Below are 12,955 nucleotides of genomic sequence, written 5' to 3' on the forward strand. Positions count from 1 at the left end.
GGTAAGGGTTGCAAGACCATGACTTAGGGCTATATAAAGGGGAGACAGCTGCTTGGGGAGGAAAGATTTTCCTATGGAGCTGCCTGCCATGGTGCAGTGAGCTCCAGAGATGTGGCCTCCATTGTCACCTAGGCCTTTGGAAGCAGCTATGGGGGGAGGGGCCCTCTCCTGTTGAGGATGCTTTTGGGCTACCCACTCTCACCCATACAAGCTCACTGGTTCACCTAACTGCCTGGTCTGCTGTCTGTGCCAATTACGGTGAAGACCTGTTCGTGTTACCTCAGGGAGAAAGGGGTTTCCTGTGACAGCCAGTCTGACAAGAGCTCAGGGTTCAGTGAGACTCCTCAAATATGCAGAGCTCTCTGCCGTGTGTGTGTGTGTGTGTGTGTGTGTGTGTGTGTATACACACGCATGTGCACATGCTGAGCCACCGATACAGCCCTTGAACACAATGGCATTCTCGCACTCCACAGTTCAAAGAACCCTGCTCGAATGGAAGCGCACGGCGGAGGGCCTGGAATCCCACTGGACAGGTGGGAGCGGGAAGATCAGCTCACTGTCTACCTCCACTATACAGTAAGTTCCAGGGCAGCTGGGGATACATAAAACCATCTCAGGAACTAAATAAGAAGGAAATTGTGGGGCTGTTAAGTACCCCTGTCTGAGACTGCTGAATGGCCCCTGACTCGAACTGAGCCTGGCACTATAGCTACAGAAAGGCTCCACAAGTGTAAGGCTGGCAGCACTTTTGTCTGCATATGTCTTTGGCCTTAAAAAGGTACAAAGAATGCTCATGGGGCCATCAAGTACCTTTTGAAACTTTTAATTTGCACATGTGTGCATATAGACGTTCAGCAGAACCTCTTGCCACCACAATCAAACTCCAGATCCCTGCCCACGTTCTGTATCTACCTTTATGTGGGTACTGGAGAATTCAACTCGGTCCAGTGAGCTTTGCAAGTAAATGAGTTTAACTCAGCCATCTCCCCAAGCCTGTTTTTTGGAGGCAGGGTCTCACTCTAACCAGGCTGTCCTTGAATTCATGGAGAGTCTCCTGCCTTAGCCTCACAAGTACTGGGATTGCAGCTGTGAGCCACCATGCCCCGCTGCAGATGTCTCTGTGGACACCAGAAGTCTAGCTCCCTGGAAATAAAATTTGGTCCCAACTTCCCTAGGGCACACAAAGCACTGTGCAGGGCTGGGGAGATGGCTGTAATGTACTTGCCTTGCAAGCATGAGGACCTAAATTCAATCCCAGAATGCACTGGAATGCCAGCACGGTGGAAAGCGCCCGCAGTCCCGTGCGGGAGAAGCAGGCGGCTGGGGCCTGAGCTCGTTAGACGACGCCATGTTGTCTTCTGGTCTCCACAAGTGCACGCAGGACACACATGCACACACACTTTTGTGTAAGATGACAATACAGTAAGTATTCCAATGTATTTTTGGATAAAAAAGATTAAAAGAAGCCAAGAGGATTCTGCTAGTCTCAACTGTAAGACAATTACTTTAAAGCACATCTCATACAAATTTCCTGGGGACTGGAGAGATGGCCTGGCAGTTACAGCATCTGCCTGCAAAGGACTCAGGTTTGATTCTCCAGGTCCCACGTAAGCCAGATGTACAAGGTGGCACTTGCTTCTTTTGTCTGTAGTGGCTAGAGGCCCTGATGTGCCCATTCTCTCCCTCTATGTCTATAATAAATAAACAGATAAAAATAAAATCTTTAAAAAAAAATTCCTTGACTGTTTTCACAGTTTATTCTGAAGTTATTCAACATTTTCCCAAACAAACCACTCCCAGCACACAGACTACCACTACTCCTGTTACTTCTCGTTACCCATACTTATCACACACTGCTTTCCAAAACAACTGTTTGGTATACAAAGAGACCTCAAAATCACACGACAGAATCTTTTACTTCCCTTCCCACTATTAGGCCATGAATGAAAGATTAAGGGCTAAAATATCACCTTCATTTGGAGTTCAGATTTCCTAACATTCATTTTTCTTTGTCTAAGATGTAAAAGCCCAAAGCAGTCTCACGTACAGCTGTAAGTCTGATATTCCAGTTTTCTTTTCTAAGCTAAAACAAAGCTGACCACCACAGCTTCAGGACTGGCAGGGAGCGAGTTCCAGTCACCACACAGGTGCAAGTGATGCTTCTAGAGTTGTCATAACTGAAAACCAAAACTAATAGTGCATTGCTATGAAACCTCCACTCTTTCCTGATGCAGCAAAAGTCCTCTAAATGTGGCAGCAGCTGTAACAGAGAAGGCACTTTGTGCTAAAATTTAGTTTCTCATGAAAGAATGCCACAGCAGAGAGGCCGGGTCAGTCTAAGTGGCAGGCACCCTTTTGGGTGGGGGCCCAGTTTCCCCCAGAAAGGCATCTATCTGCAAAGGAAAACTTTGTAATCATGATTGCAAGGCAAATTGGCTACTTCAAAGTTGGGAGAGGGAAGTATCGAGATAAACACAGTCGCACCAGGGACAGGGAGAGGAATGAGGGGGCTACAAGGACTCGCCAGCAGGTTGGACACTCCTGGGTTGCCTCCACCCCAACTTCTCAGGAAGCTGAGATCTTGCAAGGCAGCCCTCAGCCGCAAGGGCACCGAGACTCCTGCGTCCACCTGGGCTCCTTGCTGTGTTCCCAGGAAAGAACAGTCTCTGCAAGTACTGCTGGTGGAACATCTGTCAGGGTTCTGACAGCGCCGTGAGGAGGAAGTGAGGGCTGTCCACATGATCCAGAACTCCTTGCCAGTGCCCAAGGGTTTGGTGGGCCTAATCAGAGCAGTAATGGATCAAGCTGGTGTCCCCCATCAACACTCAGAAGAGCAGCTTGAGTAGGGGGAGAAGAAAAGCGTGGGTTCAGGTCCTCGTGCCGTAAATGAAGCGCCGTGAACGCAGGCCACGGGAGGCCGCTGTCGAGACCGAGGCATGGGGAGACACCAGCACCAAAGATGGGGGACCTCGCCTTCAGCAGTGTTGGCTGCAGAGACAGGCTTTCATTATTGCTTTACTTCTTCAGTGCTCCAGAACTTTTAGTTATACAAAGAAAAGAAATACTTGGTGGGCTTGGCAGGTAGCACGTCACCACGTCACAGGAATTGGCTGACACTGAGAATACATTACAGTCTTAATAATGTTGGATGATGGCTGTTTTTCCCCTTCTTTCTGATGAATTTAGGAAGATTCAAATGCCTCTTAAAAATTTTTTATCAAATTGGCTCACAATGCTTTTTAAAGAAGCAAGACGACTGTTTATGGCCAATGTAGAAGTGCTTGTCAGTTTTCAGATGTGCTCTGGAAGCAAATCCACCGTCACATTTCAGGAGACTTTACTGTGACGCATGAATTGGTTCCATGAACTTCTCTGAAGCTCTCTGGAGAGGGGAGAGAACTGCGGTGCTGCACAGAGAACACGGCTCCTCAGGTCCTACTTCGCAGCTTTCATGTAGGAAGGCAGCGCCCCCCTGGCGGTGAGCCCCTCAAAGCGCTTGTACGTGTAGTTGATGAACACCCAGTCCTTGTTCTTGTAGTCGGTCTCAGCATGGCTGCCTGTGGCCACTGGGAAAGGAACACGTGTGAGACTGTCTCACTGCTTTACCCAAAGGCATGACACCTTGAAGAACACACCACAGTTTCTATTTGGAAAAGGATAGTTTCACTCTACCGATTTCCCACTTTGCTCATTTATGTTGAAACACCATATTTCTACACAAATATTTTCTAAAGTATTCTTTTCCCATTCTTGTCCTTTCAATTTAGCTAAAACCTTTAAATTAATAAATAACAAGCGTCGGGCATGGTGGTGCACGCCTTTAATCCCAGCCCTCTGGAGGCAGAGGTAGGAGGATTGCTTGAGTTTGAGGCCACCCTGAGACTACGTAGTGAGTTCCACGTCAGTCTGGACCAGAGTGAGAACCTACCTCGAAAAACACACACACAAAAATTATAAATAGCAAAAGAGCAGATTTTTAAAAAAAGACAGGCATGGTGGTGCATGCCTTTAATCCCAACACTCGGGCAGGGTAGGAGAATTGCTGTGAGCTCAAATCAGAGACTCCATAGTGAATTCCAGGTCAGCCTGGTCACAAAAAAGCAAAGAGTGAAAAGCAGATTTTTGTGACTTGCCACCCAGATAAGCAGTCTAAACACAGGAGTTTGTGTTCGTGCTCCGTCGGTGGTCTCACAGGTGTCCAGTGTCAGCACTGGAAACACAAGGAATCCACAGACTTCAAGTTCTTCTCCACCCTCTCTACTCTGATATGCAGGAATCACTCCAGTCACAGGAACGCTCAAGAGATGGGATCCCAACGCTGCTAGAATTACCTGTTGGCTTAAGAATGTCAGATTCTGGAAACTCATCAAAGTTTGAGGTATCGTCAATGCTCTTGATCTCAATAGATATCGCAGCAGGTCTCTCTCTGCCAAGAACAGACATGCCAAGTTACTACAGTATTCATACAGATGGTCTTTCTCTAGGAGAAGGAAGATACTTCACCAGCAGGCAGCATTTATTTTCTCTAAAAGGCTGGCTGAGCCAGATGATGCACCCAAACAAAGTAAATTCCCAGGGCAGACAGGGGACACAGTCACGGACAGAGACGGAAGGGAGAGCTAGCACTCCCGGCGGACGCGCTGCTCCCAAGACCTCACCCTCTCCACTAGCCGGGAAGCAGACTCTCCTGGCCTTGGGGACAGCTGCACCCTTCTTCCACTGGTGGCACTAATGAGGAGGGTGACTAAAAAGGTGGCAACAGGGGCCAAAGGTCAAAATCACAAGAAGCCAGGCATGGTGCACACCTTTAAGCCCAGCACTTGGGAGACCCAGGTAAAAGGATAGCAGTGAGTTCGAGGCCAACCTAAGACTACATATTGAATTCCAGTTCAACCAAGACTAGGGCAAGACCCTACCTTGAAAAAAATAAAAATAAAAATAAATCACAGGAATGATTTGTGGTCTCAAATTGATGGCATAAATGTATAAAATGTATAATCCCAGCTTTTGGAGGCTAAGAAAAGAAGCCATCCTGGGCTACAGAGTGAGCCCCTATAGAAAGAGGTCAAGAAAATTACAAGGATGGAAATCAGAACAGAATCATAAGGTAAACTGACAACTTCCTCACCAGAATTCTACTTAGCGAGCACTATATGCTGATGGCGTCTGCGACTCCAGCAGGAGCCCCAGGCTTTCAGAGCCACTGAAGAACCCTGTCTGGTGCTGTCCTCAACCCTACGGAAGTCAGGTAACAGCAAAGAACTCGCTTCCCAGCCAGGCCCATTGCCCATTGCCATGGGAACTGAAGCTCACCTCACTTTGTCAGTAACACTGGACCAATATGTCCTATGGCACACAGCTGAGAGAACCGTGACTCTCAATTTTCTCCATGAAAATCAAAAAACAATACCCTCAATTCATAAATTTCTAAGACACTCTTTTCCCTCCCTTAGCTGGCCGGTTGTGGTCCTTCGCCATCAGCACTAAGCGAACCCCACGCAGGAAGGGCGCACACCTGTGACCCCGGCGCATGGAGATGAGTCGGAGGTTCCAGGTCATTCTTAACTACAGCTGCTGCAAGGCCAACCTGAGCTATGTAAGACCGCCTCAAGAGAACAGAAAAGAGGGCTGGAGAGATGGCTTAGCAGGCCTCTGAAGACAAAGAACCCAGGTTTGACTCCCCAGTACCCACACAAGGCAGATGCATAAGGTGGCACTATACATCTGGAGCTTATTTTCAGTGGGTGGTGACACTGGCATACCCATTTTCGCCCCCTCCCAATATATAAGTAGAATATTTTATTTAAAAAGAATAAAGCCAGGCATGGTGGCGCACGCCTTTAGTCCCAGCACTCTGGAAGCAGAGGTAGGAGGATCGCCGTGAGTTCGAGGCCACATTGAGACTCCATAGTGAATTCCAAGTCAGCCTGGGCTAGAGTAAGACCCTACCTTGAGAAACAAAAAGAATAAATAAATAAAATAAGTTAATAAATAATAAAAGAACAAGAGTTGGGGCTGGGAGAGATGGCTTAGCAGTTAAGGCATTTGCCTACAAAGCCAAAGGATCCCAGTGCGATTCTCCAGGACCCACATAAGCCAGATACATAGGGGTGCATGCATCAAGAGTTCATTTGTAGTGGCTGGAGGCCCTGGTGTACCCATTCTCTTTCCCTCTCAAATAAATAAAAGAACCAGGCGAGGTGGCACACGACTTTAATCCCAGCACTTGAGAGGCAGAGGTGGGAGAATTGCCATGAGTTCAAGGACAGCCTGAGACTACAGAGTGAATTTCAGGTCAGCCTGAGTTAGAGTAAAACCCTACCTCAAAAAACTAGAAGAAAAAAAAAAAAAAAAAACAGAAAAAAAATTATGGTTTCTTAAAAATTTTATATGGGTATGTATATATACCTGATATGTTCCCAGTCAACACCTTCAAAAAATGAGTTATTTTTTATTTCCTCAACTCCAGGGGCTCCGATTCTATGTTCCCATTCACAGCAAAATCTGGAAAAGACAAGCCTTTCAGCATAGCTCAAGCAGTTTCTGCAGATAAAGGAACAGTCAGGCACACTCACCTCTCCCGCCATGCGAAGAAGCAGACCAGAAACCCAGGAAGATAATGGGGAAAATAACTGACTCAGGCCAAACCTCTCGGCGAGAGGTGGTCTCCGATACCTCAGAATGAGATCCTTGGCTTTCTCAGAGATGGGAACTTCTGGAGGAAAAGTCAGAGTTTCTTTCCAGTTCATCACCTTCTTATACGTCTCTTGAGGGGTCTCTGAGCAGAATGGTGGGTAGCCTGTAATAGGAGAAAAACTACGGGAGTTGGAGAGAAGGCTTAGTGATTAAGGTGTTTACTTGAGAAGCCTAAAGAGCCAGGTTCAACTCCCCAGTACACACTTCAGCCAGATGCACACGGTGGCATGTGCGTCTGGAGATCATGTGCACTGGCTAGAGGCCCTAACGTACCCATTCTATCTGCCTCCTTCTCTGTAAAATAAATTAAAAAAAATATTTTAGAGGGCTGAGGAGATGGCTTAGCAGTCAAGGCGCTTTCCTGCAAAGCCAAAGGACCCATGTTCAATTCCTCAGGACCCACATAAGGTAGATACACAAGAGGGCACACACATCTGGAGTTTGTTTCAACAGCTGGTATCCCTGGCATGTCCACTCTCTCTCTCAAATTACACACACATACACACACACACACACACACATACATACATACGTAAATACATACATACATACATACATATATATATAAAAGAAAAGAAACTTGGAAGCTCTTACAGCCCAGAACGCAGACCATGACTGCGTGTCACTGTAGCGCAGCCTGTGTACTCTTGATGACTACTTGATACTCTGGGTGTCTCTTCCTCTGTGACACAGACACGATTTCCACTCATCCCAACTTTTAATTTTCCTCAAACTTATAAAATCAATGTGAAGTTGCACCTCTACTAACACCAGAAAGCCAGCCAATGGAGCTGGGTAAAGAAAGGAGGACAGGACTGGAGCAATGGCTTAGCAGTCAAGGTACTTGCCTATGAAGCCTAAGGACTCAGGTTTAACTCCCCAGTACCATGTAAGCCAAATGCACAAGGTGGCACATGTGTCTGGAGTTTGTTTGCAGTAGGTACAGGCTCTGGCGCATCCATTCTCTATCTGACTCTTTTCTCTCTCATGTGCGTGCTCAAATGAATAAAATATTTAAACAAAAAAGGAAGGAAGGAAGGAAGTAAAGTCACAGTGCGAGAATCACCACACCTTCAAAACAGAATCAAATCCCAACACTCAGGCAGAGGTTTGGGCCCAGCCTGGGGCTAGAGTTCCAGGTCTGACTAGAGTGAGACTCTTACCTGGAAAAAAAAAAAAAAAAGACTCTGGGTCTAGGGAGACAGCTAGCTCAGAGGTTAAGGATGCTTACTTACAAAGTCTACCAGCTTGGGTCTGATTCCTTAGTACATACATAAAAGCAGATGCATAAAGTGATACATGTGTATGGAGTTCATATACACTGGCAAGAGGCCCTGGTACACCCATATATACACTGTTTCTGTCTATCCAATAAATAACTTTTAACAAATTGGGTTTTCATTGTTGTTGTTCAAGGTAGGGTCTTACTCCAGCCCAGGCTGACCTGGAATTCACTATGGAGTCTCAGGGTGACCTCAAACTCACAGCAATCCTCCTACTTCTGCCTCTTAAGTGCTGGGATTAAAGGCATGTGCCACCACACGCAGCAAAAAAGGGTTTTTTTTTTTCTTCATTTTTCAAGGTAGGGTCTCACTGGCCCAGGCTGACCTGGAATTCACTATGTATTCTCAGGGTAGCCTCAAACTCATGGTGATCCTCCTACCTCTGCCTCCCAAGTGCTAAGGTAAAGCTGTGCATCGCCACGACCAGCTAAAAATATTAAAAAAAAAAAGACTTAGGGGCTGGAGAGATTGCTTGGTCATTAAAGTAAAATCTAAGGACCCATGTCCAACTCTCCAGATCCCACATAAGCCAGATGCACAAACATGCAAAGTCACACATGCACACAAAATGGTGCATACATCCAGACTTCAACTGCACAGGTTGAAGGCCCTCGCACACCAATTCTCTCCCTCATTAAAATTAAAAAAAAAAAAAAAAAAAAGGGGGCTGGAGAGATGGCTTAGCGGTTAAACGCTTGCCTGTGAAGCCTAAGGACCCCAGTTCGAGGCTCGGTTCCCCAGGTCCCACATTAGCCAGATGCACAGGGGGGCGCATGCATCTGGAGTTTGTTTGCAGTGGCTGGAAGCCCTGGCGCGCCCATTCTCTCTCTCTCTCCCTCTATCTGTCTTTCTCTCTGTGTCTGTTGCTCTCAAATAAAAAAATAAAAATTAAAAAAAAAAAAAAAAAAGACTCAGCCGGGCATGGTGGTACACGCCTTTAATCATGTACTTGGGGGACAGAGGCAGGAGGATCGCTGAGAGTTTGAGGCCACCCTAAGATTACATAGTGAACTCTAGGTCAACCTGGACTAGAGTGAGACCCTACTCAAAAAACCAAAGGTGGAGCACGCCTTTAATCTCAGCACTCAGGAGGCAGAGGTAGGAGGACTGCCATTGTGAGTTTAAGGCCACCCTGAGACTCCATAGTGAATTCCAGGTCAGCCTGGGCTAGAGTGAGACCCTACCTCAACCCCCCCCCAAAAAAAACAAACAAGCAAACAACAACAAAAACAAAAACCGGGGGTGGGGGGGGTAGGCGTAGTAGCACAGTCCTTTAAACCCAGCACTTGAGAGGCAGAAGTAGGAGGAATCTCTGAGAGTTTAAGACCACCCTGAGACTACAGAGTGAATTCCAGGTCAGCCTGAGCTAGAGTGAGACCCTACTTTGAAAAAAAAGGGGGAGGCCGGACATGGTGGTACATACCTTTAATCCCAGCACTTGGGGGAAGACTGAGTTCTAGGAATTTCATTATATGGGTAAAGCATCCAAAAAGCAGAACAAGAAAAAAACAAATTGCACCTCCCAAAGTACTCTTTGATTACACCCCTTTTGAGAAGTACTAGCAATAGGTAAGGTAAGCACGCTGGGTCTAAGAAGTACAAGCAAGAGTTTACAAACACTGGTATTCCATTACCTGGCCTGCCTTCTACAAAGGACAAATGCACCTCCAAGGGCAGGCATCCAACCAATGTTCCAGAAGACAATGCAGCCAGTGAGTCCACACCCAGTCACCTAGAGATTCACTCCCGCAGTGTTCACAGCATTAGGGCCACACCACAGGTAAGTCCCCAAAATGCAGAGACACCATCCAAATAAGAGGGAGCAAGGGTAGAGGATTCCATGCTGCGAAAGCTTTGGGAGGACAGAGACAGCAAACTGCAGGCCAGAAGGAGAGGCAAAGAGAAGTTAAGGCTCTCTGCATACAAAACATGTCTACTAAAGCTAGTGACTAAAAGAGCTGCTAGATGGGGGATGAAAGCGAAGAGGAAATGAGCAGCCAAGCCGCCACAGGGTGCCGGGACGTCCAGGAGCATGGCGGGGTGCAGCTGACCGTGAGGTGCCTATCTCAAACACTTCCCTTTGAAAGGCAAGGGGAAAGGATGTAGGTCTCCCCGAGTCAAACAGGCAGACAACAACACAGCAGTCTCTCCAGAGCAGGGAGACGTCCCCTGCACACACGCGACTTACCGATGAGCATCTCGTACATGATCACCCCAAGAGACCACCAGTCGCAGAGCTTGTTGTACCCAGTCTGCAGGAACACCTCGGGGGCGATGTAGTCAGGAGTGCCCACAGTGGAGAAGGCCTGAAATGCACGCCGCCGTCAGCAAGGAGCGAGGGCCCGAGTGCTGCAAGCACCACCAGGAGCCCCGCCCAGAGCAGACAGGCGGGCACCAGGAGCCACGCCCACAGCAGACAAGCCACAGCACTTGGCAAGACTGGAACAATAAAGCCTTTGTTCTTTGTTTGTTTGGTCTTTGTTTTTTTCGAGGTAGGGTCTCACTCTGGTCCAGGCTGACCTGGAATTAACTCTGTCATCTCAGGGTGGCCTTGAACTCATAGCGATCCTCCTACCTCTGCCTCCACACCTGGCTTGTTTGTTTTTAATATAGCTTTGCTAATGAGGCAAAAGCTTGTTCCTTCCAGGTCAGCCTGGGCTTACAGCAAGACCCTACCTCAAAGAAACCAAAATTATAGCTGGACATGGTGGTGCATAGCTTTAAAACAAGCACTTGGGAGGCAGAGGCAGGAGGATCGCAATTAGTTCAAGGCCACCCTAAGACTACATAGTGAGTTCCAGGTCAGCCTGGACCAGAGTGAGACCCTACCTCCAAAACCAAACAAAAAAAAGAATAGAATGATAATCCTTTAAAAAGCTCAAGGCTCAAAGTATTTAAAATTAGTTTTTCTGGGCATGATGGTGCATGCCTTTAATTTCAGCACTCAGGAGGTGGAAGCAGGATGGCTGTGAGTTCAAGGCCAGCCTGAAACTAATTCCAGGTCAGTCTGAGCTAGAGCAAAGACTCTACCTGGAAAAACCAAAACATACCAAAAAAAAAAAAAAAAAAACCAAAAAACTCAATAAATAAACAAACTTAGTTTCAATTTGAGAGCTGTCCAGTTTAAACATCACCCCTTTATAAGGGTGGAATAGGAAGGAACAGAAGTGTTATTAATCTAAAAGGTCTAAAATGAAATCACCCACTGAAAAATGTCACAATCAAAACAATTTAATATAATCTACTCTCCTTCAAAAGACTCCTTTTGGCACCAAAATAATGGCAGTGCTATTCTAGTAAGGCATTCTTTACACGCACAGGATGCATGCACTCCAGTGTTTACCAACCAGAATCCTGCACACAGTTAAAAGCAAGGGAGCTGGGCGTGGTGGTGCACACCTTTAATCTCAGCACTCAGGAGGCAGAGGTAGGAGGATGTCTATGAGTTTGAGGCCAGCCTGAGAAATCACAGTGAATTCCACGTCAGCCTGAGCAAGTGTGAGACCCTGCCTTGGAAAGCTAAACTAAACTGAAATCAAACCACGGGACGCGTGCGCTCCAAAGCTCACCAGCCGCAAGCCTACGACACGATACTTTAAGTGGACTCACACATAGGCAGCACGGGGAGAAGGACAAGTACTACGTACCAGCTGACGTCGGTTTCTTTTCCAGGTTTCTGCTTTCCTTTTGGAATTCATGTTCTGGAAAGCTAAAAGTAGGGAAAATAAGTTCTAATCCAAGTTCACAGAAAAATGTGTATTACTTTTTTAGGCTCTGATATAAGTCACATGAAACCCCAATTCTTTTTATTTTATTATTTTTAAAATATATTTTATTTATTTATTTGAGAGAGAGAAAGAGGGAGAGGATGAGCACACCAGGGCCTCCAACCACTGCAAACGAACCCCAGACACATGCACCCCCTTGTGCATCTGGCTAATGTGGGTCCTGGGGAATCAAACCTGGGTCCTCTGGCTTTGCAGGCAAATGCCTAACCACTAAGCCATCCCTCCAGCCCAAGTCTTGATTTTCTACCCATCCATCCAAACCTCTGTAGTGACTCACTTCCTTTTGGGCCTTCAAGCCCAATCAGTCTCTAGAACATTCCTCAAAGAGTCATACTGTGAGGGCTATGGAGAGGATGTGTGTCTAGAGAGGGCACAGGCAGGCCTTAATCAGAGCTACAAAGGGTTTACTGTCAACCAGAAGCAGGGTCCAGAAGCACGCTGACAACAGTTTCATCCAGAACCTCTCCAAACTATCACCCAGCTTCCAAGAGTAGCAGCTGGACTTCTGGATTTAGGATACAGTAACTGACACAAGATTTCCTAGGATGAGCTATAATTCTACTACAGAAGAGTCAATGGCTTGATAGTGTGCAAATACATGTGACCCTCATAAAGATGAGTCTTCTCCACACAGAAACACACACTGAGGATAACCTAGTCTGGAGCTGGCCCCAGGGCTCTTTCCTCTGCTACTTTTCCTTGTACCATATTCATGTACAGTACCTTCCTAACAGAACTCTTATAAAAAGCATGTAAGTTGATAAAATAAACTAATATATAAAAGAAAAAAAATGAACCAAAGTTCTGACAACATCTGCCTTCACATTTAGAAGCATCTACCCCATCAGACAATACCTATCTTTGCTAACATGGGATTTTGTTCCCTCCCTCCCTCCCTCTCTCTCTCTCTCTCACGCACACACTGCTAAGTCCTCTCTCTAGCCCCAAATTTCTTTTTCCAGAGCAAGGCATGGTGGCGCACGCCTTTAATCCCAGCACTTGGGAGGTAGAGAAAAGGGGATCACCATGAGTTCAAGGCCACCCTGAGGCTACATAGTGAGTTCCAAGTCAGCCTGGGCTAGAGAGAGACCCTACCTCGAAAAAACAAGAAAAAGAAAAGAAACTGAGCTGGAGAAATGGCTTAGAGGTTAAGCACTTGCCTGTGAAGCCTAAGGACCCTGGTTCGAG

At 46.7% G+C, this 12,955-nt stretch overlaps 1 protein-coding gene across 3 annotated transcripts in view; it reads right to left on the reverse strand.

Annotated features, from left to right (window-relative positions):
- Positions 1-1,738: 1,738 nt before the first annotated feature.
- Stk38 (serine/threonine kinase 38) overlaps positions 1,739-12,955 on the reverse strand; it is a 35,319-nt gene continuing 24,102 nt past the window's right edge. For all 3 annotated transcript variants that reach the window (XM_045157270.1, XM_045157271.1, XM_045157272.1), the window contains exons 9-14: positions 11,627-11,688; positions 10,168-10,285; positions 6,676-6,799; positions 6,409-6,504; positions 4,332-4,426; positions 1,739-3,566 (exon numbers count right to left, since the gene is read on the reverse strand). In XM_045157270.1, coding sequence (XP_045013205.1) covers positions 3,436-3,566; positions 4,332-4,426; positions 6,409-6,504; positions 6,676-6,799; positions 10,168-10,285; positions 11,627-11,688 — 626 coding nt within the window. In that variant the 3' untranslated portion in view covers positions 1,739-3,435. The remainder of the gene's footprint in view (positions 3,567-4,331; positions 4,427-6,408; positions 6,505-6,675; positions 6,800-10,167; positions 10,286-11,626; positions 11,689-12,955) is intronic.

Source organism: Jaculus jaculus, chromosome 8, assembly GCF_020740685.1.
Source record: "Jaculus jaculus isolate mJacJac1 chromosome 8, mJacJac1.mat.Y.cur, whole genome shotgun sequence".
Classification (NCBI taxonomy): Eukaryota; Metazoa; Chordata; class Mammalia; order Rodentia; family Dipodidae; genus Jaculus; species Jaculus jaculus.